This window comes from Lucilia cuprina, chromosome 3, assembly GCF_022045245.1.
Source record: "Lucilia cuprina isolate Lc7/37 chromosome 3, ASM2204524v1, whole genome shotgun sequence".
NCBI classification, from domain to species: domain Eukaryota; kingdom Metazoa; phylum Arthropoda; class Insecta; order Diptera; family Calliphoridae; genus Lucilia; species Lucilia cuprina.
This window is the reverse complement of record NC_060951.1, coordinates 51,516,714-51,529,632: the sequence shown is the minus strand read 5'-3', so window position 1 is coordinate 51,529,632 and position 12,919 is coordinate 51,516,714. Positions and strand designations below refer to the sequence as shown.

Genomic DNA, 12,919 nt, shown 5'->3' with positions numbered 1-12,919 from the left:
TTGTAAAAGTGATGCCAAGTTATTAATTTTTCAAATGTTTTTAACGGGGTTTTTCCACAAATTTGATTATTTTAATGAAATAAAAGAAAATTTTTGTAGTTTTTATTATAATATTTTATTTATTTATGTTCTGTTTATTAAAAAATTAATACAAATTAGATTTTATCTGTTAATATACAATTTAATTGTTAAATTTATTTTCAATTAAGTACTAAAATAAAAACTTATTTTTAAAACACCATTGTAAAAACAAATTATAAATATTAAAATCATTTTTTTAATTAAATTCAATTTTTGTAAAACTAAATTAATATTTTATGTGTGTGTCTGTGTTAAAACTAATTAAAATTAAATTTAAACTTAAAAGGTACTTGTACGGACGGTTGTATAAATACGTTTCGAAGACTTTCGACAACAGGCTAATAAAATAATATAAGCTAAAGAAATAACAAAGCCCAAACAATTAAGTAAAAAAGATAGACCCAATATAGAGGTCCAAGGTCCGGTAACTTCTTGGCAACTTAAGTCACTAGAATATTAAACATTTTGTTAAAAAAAAAGATGCCCGGTTTAAGTGAAAATTCATAATAAAAAATACTTTGTTAAAAACTTACCGATATTCAACATTATAACTATTATCCGTTATTTCCTCATCTTCTTCGTAGGAAGTTTCGTTTAACAAGGGTTCTGTTGCATTTACTGTTGGCATTGGAGCATTAAAAGTGCAAATACATGAACCATGTTCCTGCAAAAGATTCATACTTTTACATTTTGTATCCGCTGCAGAGAGACGACAATAATGTATGGCGGCAAATATTAAAGCCACACAGCAGAGTAAAACGGACAGCAAAGAAAGTACATAGGAATCCATACGTAAAAACATAAAACAATGCTCTCGAGTTTTAGCTCGCTTAATACGTTGATAACGTATCACTATTAAGCCTATAATACCCGTCATTAACAACTGCAAAAGAAAAAAATGAAATAAATTTTCATAAACATTATATTTTTCAAAATGTAAAAATATGATTCCTTTCACTTACCACTAAACCACACCAATAGGGGTTATCTTGTACTGGTGTATTTGGTGTTAGGAAAAATATCCATGTCGATAGACTTAACAATAAAATACCAATAATAATTTGTAATATTAATAACCAACGGGCAAGATTTGGCTGTTGAAAACCCATGGGATTGGGATGTTGTACTTCTGCTGGAAGAGTGATATGTGTTTGTAAGTTTTCTTTATTATTATTTTTTTGTTGTAAAATTTAGACATTTACCTTCATAACTTTTATTGTTTACCACCAGCATTCGACTATGTCGCAAACTGCTTCTTGTCGGTGTATGTCGTCCAGCGATTTTATTACCTTTAATATTTTGTGGTACTGTTGTGGCCATATAGACGGTCTGCAAAGAGAGAAATAAAAATATATGAGATTTTATGATTCCTTAAGAAAATTTTTAAGTAATTTGTATGCCAAGGAACATGTGGTTAATATTTTTTCTCTACATTATGTGAAAAATGATCGCGATAGATAGATTTTTTTTAACTTTTAACGGATTTCTCGCGATAACTGTATAATCATTTCAGGGATATAATATCTGTCATTATTACGAGTACATTGCTATAGACTTAAAAACATGTTTCGTTTTGAGATTTTAATATAAGAAAATAATATGCCCCTGATGTTTTTAGAACTAAGAATGAGAATAAATAAAGATCAAAATTTAAATTCCGAAAGAGTAATGTTCAAATTGAAATATCTAATATCTTTCAATCTTAAGAATTAGTTAGGATTCTTTCAATTAAAAGACTTAAGGAAACGATTTGGATTAAATTTAATACAAATCGATATTTTAATTTATGCAATACGATATTGGTCAAATTGTTCAATGGACTCAATTTTCACGACTCCAGCTGAAAAATTTGAAATTTTGTAGTGCTTTAATGTTTTGGCACTTTACTAGTTTCATTAGTCTCAGTACTAAATTCTGTTTTAGAAATCAACCATGTAAGGTTTAGATGTAGTATGTTTGTATTTTTATAAATTTATTTTAATTAGAGTTTCTAGAAACGTTCACATAAATTTTGTATTCAGAGTATATTAAGTTCATACTATGAATAGTTTATATTTTTTTATAACACAGGACAACAAAATTTTAACAAAAGTCAATACCCAAATACTAAAATATGCTTTACCAAATTGATCTGCTCTGATTCTGAATCTAAATACGGATCAGATTTTAACAAAATTGTTTATTTGATGCTTTCTACATCACGATGATGTCTATATTTATAAATTTTGTCTTGTCATCTGAAAGTACAATTCGTCGACTTTAAAACGTAACTTACTTATATCTGTGCAATAACTTCTTCCATGCTCGAGATTTCGAAGCTTGATATAACTATAAATTCTAAACAAATTTAACAGTACAAGGTTGCTGTCTTTTGCAAACCATTTTTAGAGAATGATACCTCAAAAAACTTATCGGATGGATAAGTTAGAAAGATTCGTATTATGGACTACTACATCGTTTAGAAAAGATTTTTTCTTTGGGCTACAAATTTGTGGACCTGTGTAATTCTTAAACATTCTCTAGTTTCTGTGGCTATTTAGAATGTTTTAATTTCAATTGTGTAAAAATTTTATTCGCTTAGGCTAATTATGAAACATATATAGACTGATATTCTTTTCGGTATATGACTGATATTTCTGAGCTTCAAAAACATTAGCACTAACACAATTAAAACCCTCATCATTTAATAGTTATAATATGCAATTAATAAAGATTTTAATTGTCTGAACTTTTCACCTTTGATATATAAAAGCATATCGTTCATTAAGTACCAAAACGTCACAACAAGTGCAATTTTATTAAAACACAGAAATTTGTTAGAAAACTGTAATTCCCTACATATAGATAAAAAACGATATTTGAAGGACCATTCATTCGAGATACAAGTATCTTAAAGTATTGGGTTTTGGTATTTTACTCATATCTCAACCAATTATGCAAAGAATTTTGAATTTTGTTGTGTAAAGATAAAAAGTAATTGACCACTTTAAGAATTTTTAATATTTAGTGCAACGAGCGATATATAACGATTCATATATTATATATTTTGTTTACTAACATTTCTTAATACTTTTCATTTTAATTACGGCATTAAGTAAATAGTTTTTTTCAATAATTTATAAATTCTATTTTGTAATTGGTATTAAATTATATACTCGTGTTATAAGTAATATGTATTAATTTTGTTCAACATACATATCAAATTGATTTAATAATTTATATCGATATATTTGTTGATAAATGCTTTGATTATTACTTAATGATTGTGCTCGCATGTTACCTAAATCATAGTGCTCATTTCCGCATGCATAAGCATTTATAGTTCAGAACTGTAACTTTTAGATCAAATGACGTTTTTATTTCTTAATATATAAATAATAAATTTGATCTTTGATAATTTTTTACAACCGGTTTTATATTATGACTTTGCAGAAAAATTAACACAAAACAGTATCTATATATCAATCAATCTATCTATCTATCTATCTATCTATCTATCTATCTATCTATCTATCTATCTATCTATCTATCTATCTATCTATCTATCTATCTATCTATCTATCTATCTATCTATCTATCTATCTATCTATCTATCTATCTATCTATCTATCTATCTATCTATCTATCTATCTATCTATCTATCTATCTATCTATCTATCTATCTATCTATCTATCTATCTATCTATCTATCTATCTATCTATCTATTTAAACTAATTTTAACTTACCTGTGATCGAGAAGCTGAAGTATCAATATCGTTCAACGATATTTGATTATAACTCGCTGTTCCAGCTGGCATTTTCCTAAAGTGATCGGGTGTAGTATGTGAACTTGTTGATGCTGTGGGTTGTTGTAGATTTTGATATTCAATGGGTTTTGGTGGCAGTTCGGGAGGCGGAGCAGCCGGTACTCCAGCACTTTGATTACGAAATATTGCACTATTTTCTGGTATATTTTGATATTTTGGTTGGGGTTTTTGTACTTGTTGTTGTTGAACTTGATGTGTGAACGGAATTGATTGTTGTTGTTCATCTAATGGCAGTAATTGATGATTTGGAGATTCTTCAGTGTAGTTATCGTCGTCGTAATTATTATGTTGATGATCTTGAAACTGTGATGAGGCATAACCATTTAAGCCAAAGAATTTTGATTTAGCTTCATTTAGAGCTGCTTTCACTGCAGCAATGCTATGACTTGTATCGTTTAGTTCCGATTGTGAATGTTGACTAAGCGGTCGATTAAAACTATTGAATGTATCTGAGTTTATAGCTACTGTTGCTGATGTTGGTGGTGTTAATATTGTTGTTGTTGCTGGTATTGTTGCATTAGTATGTAATAACGAAGGTGATGACGTTAAAGTATTTGTTATGGTTGTTGTTATATCTGGTGGAGAGTGCAGTGGTTGTTGTTGTTCTTGCTGTGCAGTTAGAGGTGTTGGTGATGCGGTGGTTATTACTGGCTTTATAGCAGCTGATGTTTTATATGGAGTCGCATATACAGCTGCATTATTACCTGTATTGGGAGGTATTTCATTCAAGTTCCGATTGCCATTTATTGGCAATTGTTGTTGTTGTAGTTTCAATTGTGGTATATTATTGTTTTCATTAAATTTAAATGTAATATCTGTAAAGGGCGTTGAATGTGCTGCTCCATTTGTTTTCGATGACGTTGGTGGTGGTGGTGTTGCTGTTAATGTTGTTGCATTTGTGTTTGCCATTGTTGGCGCTTTTGTCATTTTAGGTGTGTTACTGTTGATCGCCGCCACCGTTGTTATTGCTGTTGCATTCATATTTGTGGTCATATTATTTAGATTGTCATACATACTTATCGGTCTATCATCATATGTTTCCATTATGTTATTAATATTAATACTATTGGTATTAGGGGGATTAATCATGACGTTAAAAATATTTGTATTAATACTTTTGTAATTGTGTTTAGTTGGGCTTTTTTCTCTCTTTTGTCTATCTTTTTTCTCTCTCTTTCTCGGTAAATAGTATATTACCCGATTAAGTTGTAAGTGATGTAAAAATACGATTAATATTTGCTTCTAAACGGTGTTAGCTGTATTTACTGATTCATTGCCATTCATATTCAAATAGCTAAAAATAAATAAAAAATATTTTTATTGTAATTTTTAAAATTAGATAAATATTCTCAATTAGATTAAACATATACATAAATTGTATTTTAACAGTTTTTGTTAGTTTCTTTAATAAAGAGAAATTTTCTTTATGTTTTCATTTTATATGAAATTTTCAATAAATTTTCTTTTTTATAAAAAAAATTATATCAATTTTTTTATATGAACAAATTTTCAATAATTTTTTTGAGAAGAAAATGTTTGATTAACCCTGCAGTTCGACAAACAGTCAATTCATCCGAAAAAGACAGTAATTTACGTCTAACCACTTGAAAAATAAACTTAAGTGAAAAAGCAAAAATATTTAAAAAACCCCTTATCTATCCTTAAATTGTGTGGGGGCTGGTAAAAATTTCAAATTAAATAACACATAAAACTGTCAACAACAACTAAAGATATTTGATAAAAGTCAACATAATTAAAACATATATTTATAAAAAGAATGACGTTTTATGCAAGCAAATAAATCTCTTTGTAATGTTTTGTTTGCTTGGCAATGCCCACTGACATACAAATACTCATATGGTCCTAAATTAAAAAAAGTAATATTTGTATATTCGACTGTGCCGAATCTTATATACCCTTCACCAAGTATGTTTTAAAAAACAGTTTTTATTTATTTTGTATCTCTGCACACATGTCACTCATAACATACTCACATACAAATATGAACTGTAGCAGAAAGAAATATTAACCGTTATACTGTAATACCACCGTCAAACTGTATTACCACCCTCAAACCGTCAAACTGTATAACACCACAAAACAGCTGCAACATATTACTGCTTTATCTCCTTGTTCTTGTTATACCCACTTACCTTCGTGAGAACAGAACAGCATGCAAACATACAAAAAAATACACAGCTGAATAAAACCAAATACATCTCCACACGCACATGTACATCTTTATCCAATTCACAGTGTTGTTGTTGCTTTTTTTAACAAAGCATGAAAAAATGTAGCTTTTTTGAAGAAAATTTCAGAGGTTGTCTCGGATTTTTGCTCATATCTCCGTTATTTATAGACCGATTTTTCTGATTTTAAATAGCGACCTTCTCGAAAGCATGTCTAACTGAATTATTGAAGATTCGGATCTCGCCGATATCTTGGAACCTCTAAAAACGGACAGACAGACGGATAGACAGACTTTCGATAAGGATCCAGAATATATATACTTTATAGGATCGGAAAATTATATTATAGAAATTACAAACGGAATGACAAACTTATATATACCCTTCTCACGAAGGTGAAGGGTATAAAAATGTATCCAAACATCATTATCACAAGTTGGTAATAATAATTATGTGTATTTGTACGTAGGTTGGTTGTTTTTCGAATAGTTCTTAACAAAAAAAACTTAAAACACATGCTTGTGTTTACATTAACCATAAACATTTAAAAGTAACGAAAAATTATATTAAAACAAAATCTTAATAAAATAGTTTTTTTATGAATGAATAAAAGTGATTTTTGTTTATGAAAAATAAATAGTATAAAAACCTCATTAAATCAAAATTTAATTTTTTTCTATATTGAAATAAAACTTAAGTGTGTGAGAGTATTTGTTACTGCAACATATTCTATTTATTGTTTTATCTATGCCAAGTAAATTTGTTTTTGTTGAAAAATACAGTTTTTCTTTACTTAATGTTTACTTTTGAAAAAATAATGTCAAAACAAAAGTGTTCTACTTTTAATTGTTATTGTACTCACGAACAATGAACCAACCAGTTAGTGTTTTTTTGGCTTAATTTTTTGGCAGCCAAAAATATTTTGTTTTAAAACTAGACATTATGTACTTTGTATGCAAGTAATGAAAGTACAATTCGTCCAAGACATTTTTTTAGAACATATTTAAAATACATAAAACTTTAAAAGAAGTAAATTAAAATGTTTTTTTACAAAATTTTGTTTATATAGCTTTAATGTCTTCTTTTTTTTGCTGATTACAGTTTGTGGTTAATGAACTGCAACTACTACCACCGCATAGTATTAAGAAAAAACAATGAATATTAACATAAAAACTTATGATTTTGCATAAAATTAACTTTATTTGTTTAGTACTTGTACATTATTTTTTAATTTTTATAAAAATAATCATTTAAAGGTATTTCGTTTTATAGATAATACTTATTAAGACAGGTGGTTGTTAGCAACTGTAAAATTTTATTTTTGTGTCCTTTTTTTTTAAAGACAACAGGTTGCCAAAAAAGTTTTCCCTCTACTACGCATTTTGTAAAACAAAGTGACTAATTGTATTGTCGTTTAATTTATTTAAAAATTGCTCTAGTTCTTTTTTTAGTTCAACAAGTTGACAGCAACATTATTTTGTTAGAAATCTGAAACATGTTTATAATATTAATTTTTGTAAATTGTAAACTCATGATATTACCACAATATATAATGTTGGTGTTTTATTGCGATTAATGCGTAAATTTAAAAATACTTTGTATGAACAAAGTTGTAGAACAAAAGTAACTTAGAAATATATGTTTCATAATTTGATTACTAAATATCAATATGACCAGATTTTCCGTTTTAAAGACTGATCAGACCCGTTTTGAATAAAAATACATGTTTGTCAGATCTTACAAGAAATATTGTCATCACACTGTCCAACTACATGCAAAAAATAGTCAGCTGTTCTGTAAACACTACATTATAATTAACATACTTTGGTCAGACATCTAACAGTCTCGTAAACACATTACGTTACCATTGCCAGATAATTATCTGACAAATTTGTATTGTCAGTTAATATTATGCACCTGACAATGGAATGGTACATTCACGGTACACGGTACATTTAAAGAACATATGCATCGAAAATTAAGATCTCACAACAATTATCATACAACAGTGTGAACTGGCAATATTTGCTGTCTGACATTTATCTGGCAATGAAATTGTAAGATTTTTTACTATTGTCTGAACCGACAATTTAATTATTGCTAATAATTTTTTATTGTCAGTACAATGCCAGATTTGCCAACGTTGGATGGTTTGACAACCTTGTATACAATAATTACTGCTTTTTTTATTTATTTAGAAATTGCTCTACTAAAACTTCCGGATGCATGTGGGAAGATAATTTGTCAGATGGATGGTGAAGAAAATAATTCGGGATAGTTCGATACTGAATGTAAGGCATCTTTTACAAATAATACCATTGAATGTTCCTTCCTTATCTGGGTACTTTGTTCATACAAGATTTACCACACTGTATTCTATATGGGTAAGAACAAGTATTTCGATTATTTAATGGATTCTTATACCGATAATGTCTCTAGGAACTGTTGCAGAATAATTAGAGGTTGTAAACGGAACTCATGTTTTTAAATTTCAGAAGTTACGACTACTTGAACCATGAAGTAAGATTAACACGGCAGATTTTCACGTAAAACACTTTTTCTATAACTTTTTACACCGTCCTTTATGTCGCTAAATCTACACACAGAAAAAAGATCGATAGGAAATCGGTTTCCATAATAAATATTTAGTAAAGTTAACTAAAATTCCATTGCCGCTATTAAAAAACTATAGATATAAGTGATTTTCTATTTTTAGAACTGAAAATCTATAATTGTAATCAAATTATGATTTTAACCATTTCCAAATTATTATATTAACCAATTTAGTCTTTCATATAATTCTTTTTATTAATTCGGTAAATACAACCGAATTAAATTTAGCATTCAAATGTAAATATTTTAAATATTAGTATTTGTAACCGAAAAATAGGTTGAAGCTAGCTAGCTATAGTTAAATAAACATTATTCTACTTATCATCACAACCAATTATCAGTTGAAAAAGTTAAAGAGTTTAAATAAATTCGAAATTCTCAACCGATTATTTCGTAGTTTTTGTTGACGTCTACAAAAATATTTATTAAAAAAAATGTGATATAAAAAATATTTAAAAAGATAAATGGAATTGCTGTTGCGGCTTGATGTTTAATGTTACAGGCGAATAAAATTGAAAATGGTAATGTTTAATCAAAAATCCATTTTGTAGCTGCTTTTAAAAGATTTATTTGAGTTTGCAGGAATAAAAGCAAGTAATTCAAATCTACAAGAAATGCAAACCGTTCAACGTAGAATATTTCTCCAAAAACTGAAAGGAAATTCGCTCTATTCAAAAGTCAAACATGTACATAATATTCCCCTAAATGAGATACGAGAAGTATTTAAAATGTGTGTATCTTAAAGCATTTTTGCGTATTTTTTAAATTTTATTGCTTATAAATAAAATCCACAAATAAAGGCATAATAATTAATATTTCAGTTGTAAATACTAATAGTTTCAATTCTCATCACCGAATTATTTTTTTAAATAATTCGGAGTTTCATGTACTAGGAAATACTAATCGAATTTTACAGTTACTGCAATAGAATTATGTGGTAGTTGTTAGAACTGACTAAATTCGATTGGAAACAAATTCGGTTACTGCAACGAATCTGTTTTCTCTGTGTATGTATACTGTTGATAGACCTAACGATTTTTGGCTTTTGGTAAAGAACCATAATGGTTTGGTAAAGTCGATAATGATCAGATTTAAAGTTACGATTCTTAATAACTGTTCCTAGAAATATTTTTAAATAGTAATTAATTAATATAAGATTTGATTAAAAAAACAACATGATTATGTCAATGTATACAAATGTCAACATGTTGCTGTCAACATTAAGTGCAGAATATGTTGGTCGAAGAGATTAATTTTAACATGAAATTTGTTTTCAGTTTTCTTATCATTTTGTAATAGATTGATATTTGTCAAGAATATTATTAGTATTGCTGTTTAGCTCAGCAACATGTTGCTAGAAACACGATTAACAATCGAGTGCTTTTGCCAATGGAAATGGAAGGTAATTATAATTTGTTTATCATTTAACGTATAATTTATCTACGATTATTTATTTTGTACAAAAATAATTTTACTGGAAAAATCTATTAAAACCTCTATTCTATCAAAATAAACATGTTGCTAGGAAATTTTACATATGTTGCAAAAAATTTATTATTTTTTTATTAAATAAAAAAACATATGTAAATGACATAAAATATAAACAATTTATTTTTCTTAAATAAATGTTTTATTATTTAAATTGCCTTTGTCTTACACACATGGTGCGTGCCGAATTTGTTTACATTGTTTAAATTTTGGGGTTTAGTAGGCGTTTTATTTTTTTAAATAATGTATATAAACTAAAACCTTGAGACTACATGTAGTCCATAAAAATATCAAAATAATATAAACAATCAATAGGTAGTTTAAATATTGGTATTTTATTTTTCAGAAACAATTTTTTACGCATAGTTTCAAACAATATTATCAATAGGCATTTTTCAAAACACGCATAAAAATACAAATGTGTTTTGATTAAATGTAAACGAACGATAAGATATTAAAATACAATATTTTTAAATTTTACTGAAGAAGTTTTCAAACAAAACCCTCAACTAATTAACACTGGTCTTATAAAATATTCATAAAAAAAGAAAACAAACCTAAACCTACGTATTTTTTTAAGATTTAAGTTTCATTTTTAAAGCTGGGAAAAATAAAGTTCAACAACTTTTACAAAAAAATAAAAACTTCAAAAGACCAGTTAGCAAAGTAAAATTTTCAAAAAATAAAAGTGTAGGTGTTTTTGTTATTAAATTTAACTTTTTTCGTTGAATGATGAAGACTGACAGTCAGTTATATAAAATTTAATAAAACAACTAAATGTCCGCCCATATAATGTTGTTCGTTTTTTTTTTAATTCTTTGATTTGTTTCAAGTTTATGAGAATTTTTTCAGTACATATTACTGCAAAACTATACACGCTTATGTATTTACTTAAAATACATTCATTAAATGTATGTATCTATTCAATTACATTAAGGTGTTTTTGTGTTTTTTATTTTATTACGTCTGCATTTGTAGTCTGTCAGACAGTCATAGAGTATTTGGCGGAAGTCAATCATAATACATATGAACAAAAGTTTCTATTTTTTGACATTAATTGTGCACGCACATAATTTAAACGAGTTTAGATGTTGTTGCTTTATTAAATAAAGCAATATGTAGTTTAATGTGTTTTGCGCCGGCGCGCATTAGTTTTTTTAAAATGCATTTTGGGTTGCCAAGCGTTTGGAACTATATTTTATAATATATAGTCGTTGCTTCGACCAAAAACGTCTTAGGTTTCACAGAGAAGATGATTAATGAATTATAAAGTTTTCATTTAACACATTAATAAATAGTGATAAGACTACTTCTATGTAGGGTTCTAAAAATCGACTTTCAAATAATCGAACAATCAACTTTTTGTTGAAAAAGTCGAATAATTTGTTCCAAAAAAGTCGATAACTCTACTATCATCTGTGGAAAAAGTCGACTTTGGTAATAAAAGTCGAAATCTGAAAGTCGAATAAAGTCGAAGAAAATAGAAAAAAGTCGAAAAGTCGGAAAAAGTCAAAAACTCGAAAATTGTAGAAAAAAATCAAAAATAGTCAAAAATTTTAAAATAGTGGAAAAAAAGTCAAAAACTCTAAAATTGTGGGAAAAACTCGAAAAAAGTCAATAAACAGTCAAAAAACCGGAAAAAGTCGAAAAGTGGACTATTTACAAAATACTTATAGTCGAAAAGTCGACTTTTAATTAAATAAAAAAAGTCGAAAAATCGACCCTACTTCTATGTAACCTGAACGATATGAAGTAGTGTGTTACTAGGTAAGCGGTTACAATTGAAAGTTATTACCAAGTTTTTGCTGGGTTGATATTAAATGAGAATCAAGATAGCTTTGGTGAAAAGCTTAATATGGGCTGAACTCTGTTAAACCTGAAGGATTGATCGACTGATCTTCTGTTAGAGGGGTTGGGCTAATTACAAACCGATCTTCCTGAAAATTGGTAAAAAGTTTTAAACACATTATTAATAAGAAGTTATTCGATTACTTCTGTGTAATCAGGACGATATGTAGTAGTTATTGAAAATAATGTTTCTAAGTGAGTGATTACAATTGAAAGACATAACTAAGTTTTTGCTGGGTTGATATTAAATGAGCATCAATATAGCTTTGGGGAATTTGGTCCAATTCTATTAAACTAGAAGGATTGGTCGACTAATTTACTGTTAGAGAGGTTATAGTAGGGTTAATGCTAATTATAATTCTTGAAAGTTTGTAAAAAGATTAATTATTTTGGTAATTGTAGTTTTGCCCATTTTTGGATAAATAATGGGCCGATGTTAATTTCATCAAATTATCTTGAAAATTGAGATCTGCAGCGTGCGCACAAGGTATACATGGACACATAGACTGGCTAAATTGATCCAAGAAGTGATTCTGAGCCGATTGTTACATTTTAAGGTGGGTGTAGGATCAATATTTTACAAACATCAGATACAAACGCAGTACAGACCTAAAGAAGTGATGATTTTAACACAGGCTTGTCATAGAAGGATGTCTTTTTATTTGATTCCAAATTCACTACATCTGAAGTTATTCTCAGGAAGTAATTTTTATGTTATTTTTTGGAAGTTATTAGGAAGTCAAATTGTAGTATTATAGAATAGAATTAATTTGACTCAAATAATATTCATATAAATAAAAAAATTATCATTAGCATTTATCAATTAACTCCAAAATAAAATTGGTTTAATTAAAAAAAAAACTTTAATTTAAAAAAATTGGATTATTTTCTCT

General features: G+C 27.7%; 1 protein-coding gene across 4 annotated transcripts in view; it reads right to left on the bottom strand.

The window, feature by feature from the left end:
* Nucleotides 1-241: 241 nt before the first annotated feature.
* LOC111683200 (alpha-protein kinase 1) overlaps nucleotides 242-12,919 on the bottom strand; it is an 80,282-nt gene continuing 67,604 nt past the window's right edge. For 3 of the 4 annotated variants that reach the window (XM_023445251.2, XM_023445250.2, XM_046947612.1), the window contains exons 2-6: nucleotides 3,808-5,182; nucleotides 1,284-1,410; nucleotides 1,044-1,213; nucleotides 615-964; nucleotides 242-529 (exon numbers count right to left, since the gene is read on the bottom strand). In XM_023445251.2, coding sequence (XP_023301019.1) covers nucleotides 361-529; nucleotides 615-964; nucleotides 1,044-1,213; nucleotides 1,284-1,410; nucleotides 3,808-4,977 — 1,986 coding nt within the window. In that variant the 5' untranslated portion in view covers nucleotides 4,978-5,182 and the 3' untranslated portion in view covers nucleotides 242-360. The remainder of the gene's footprint in view (nucleotides 530-614; nucleotides 965-1,043; nucleotides 1,214-1,283; nucleotides 1,411-3,807; nucleotides 5,183-12,919) is intronic. The other variant, XM_023445252.2, reaches the window with a different exon arrangement.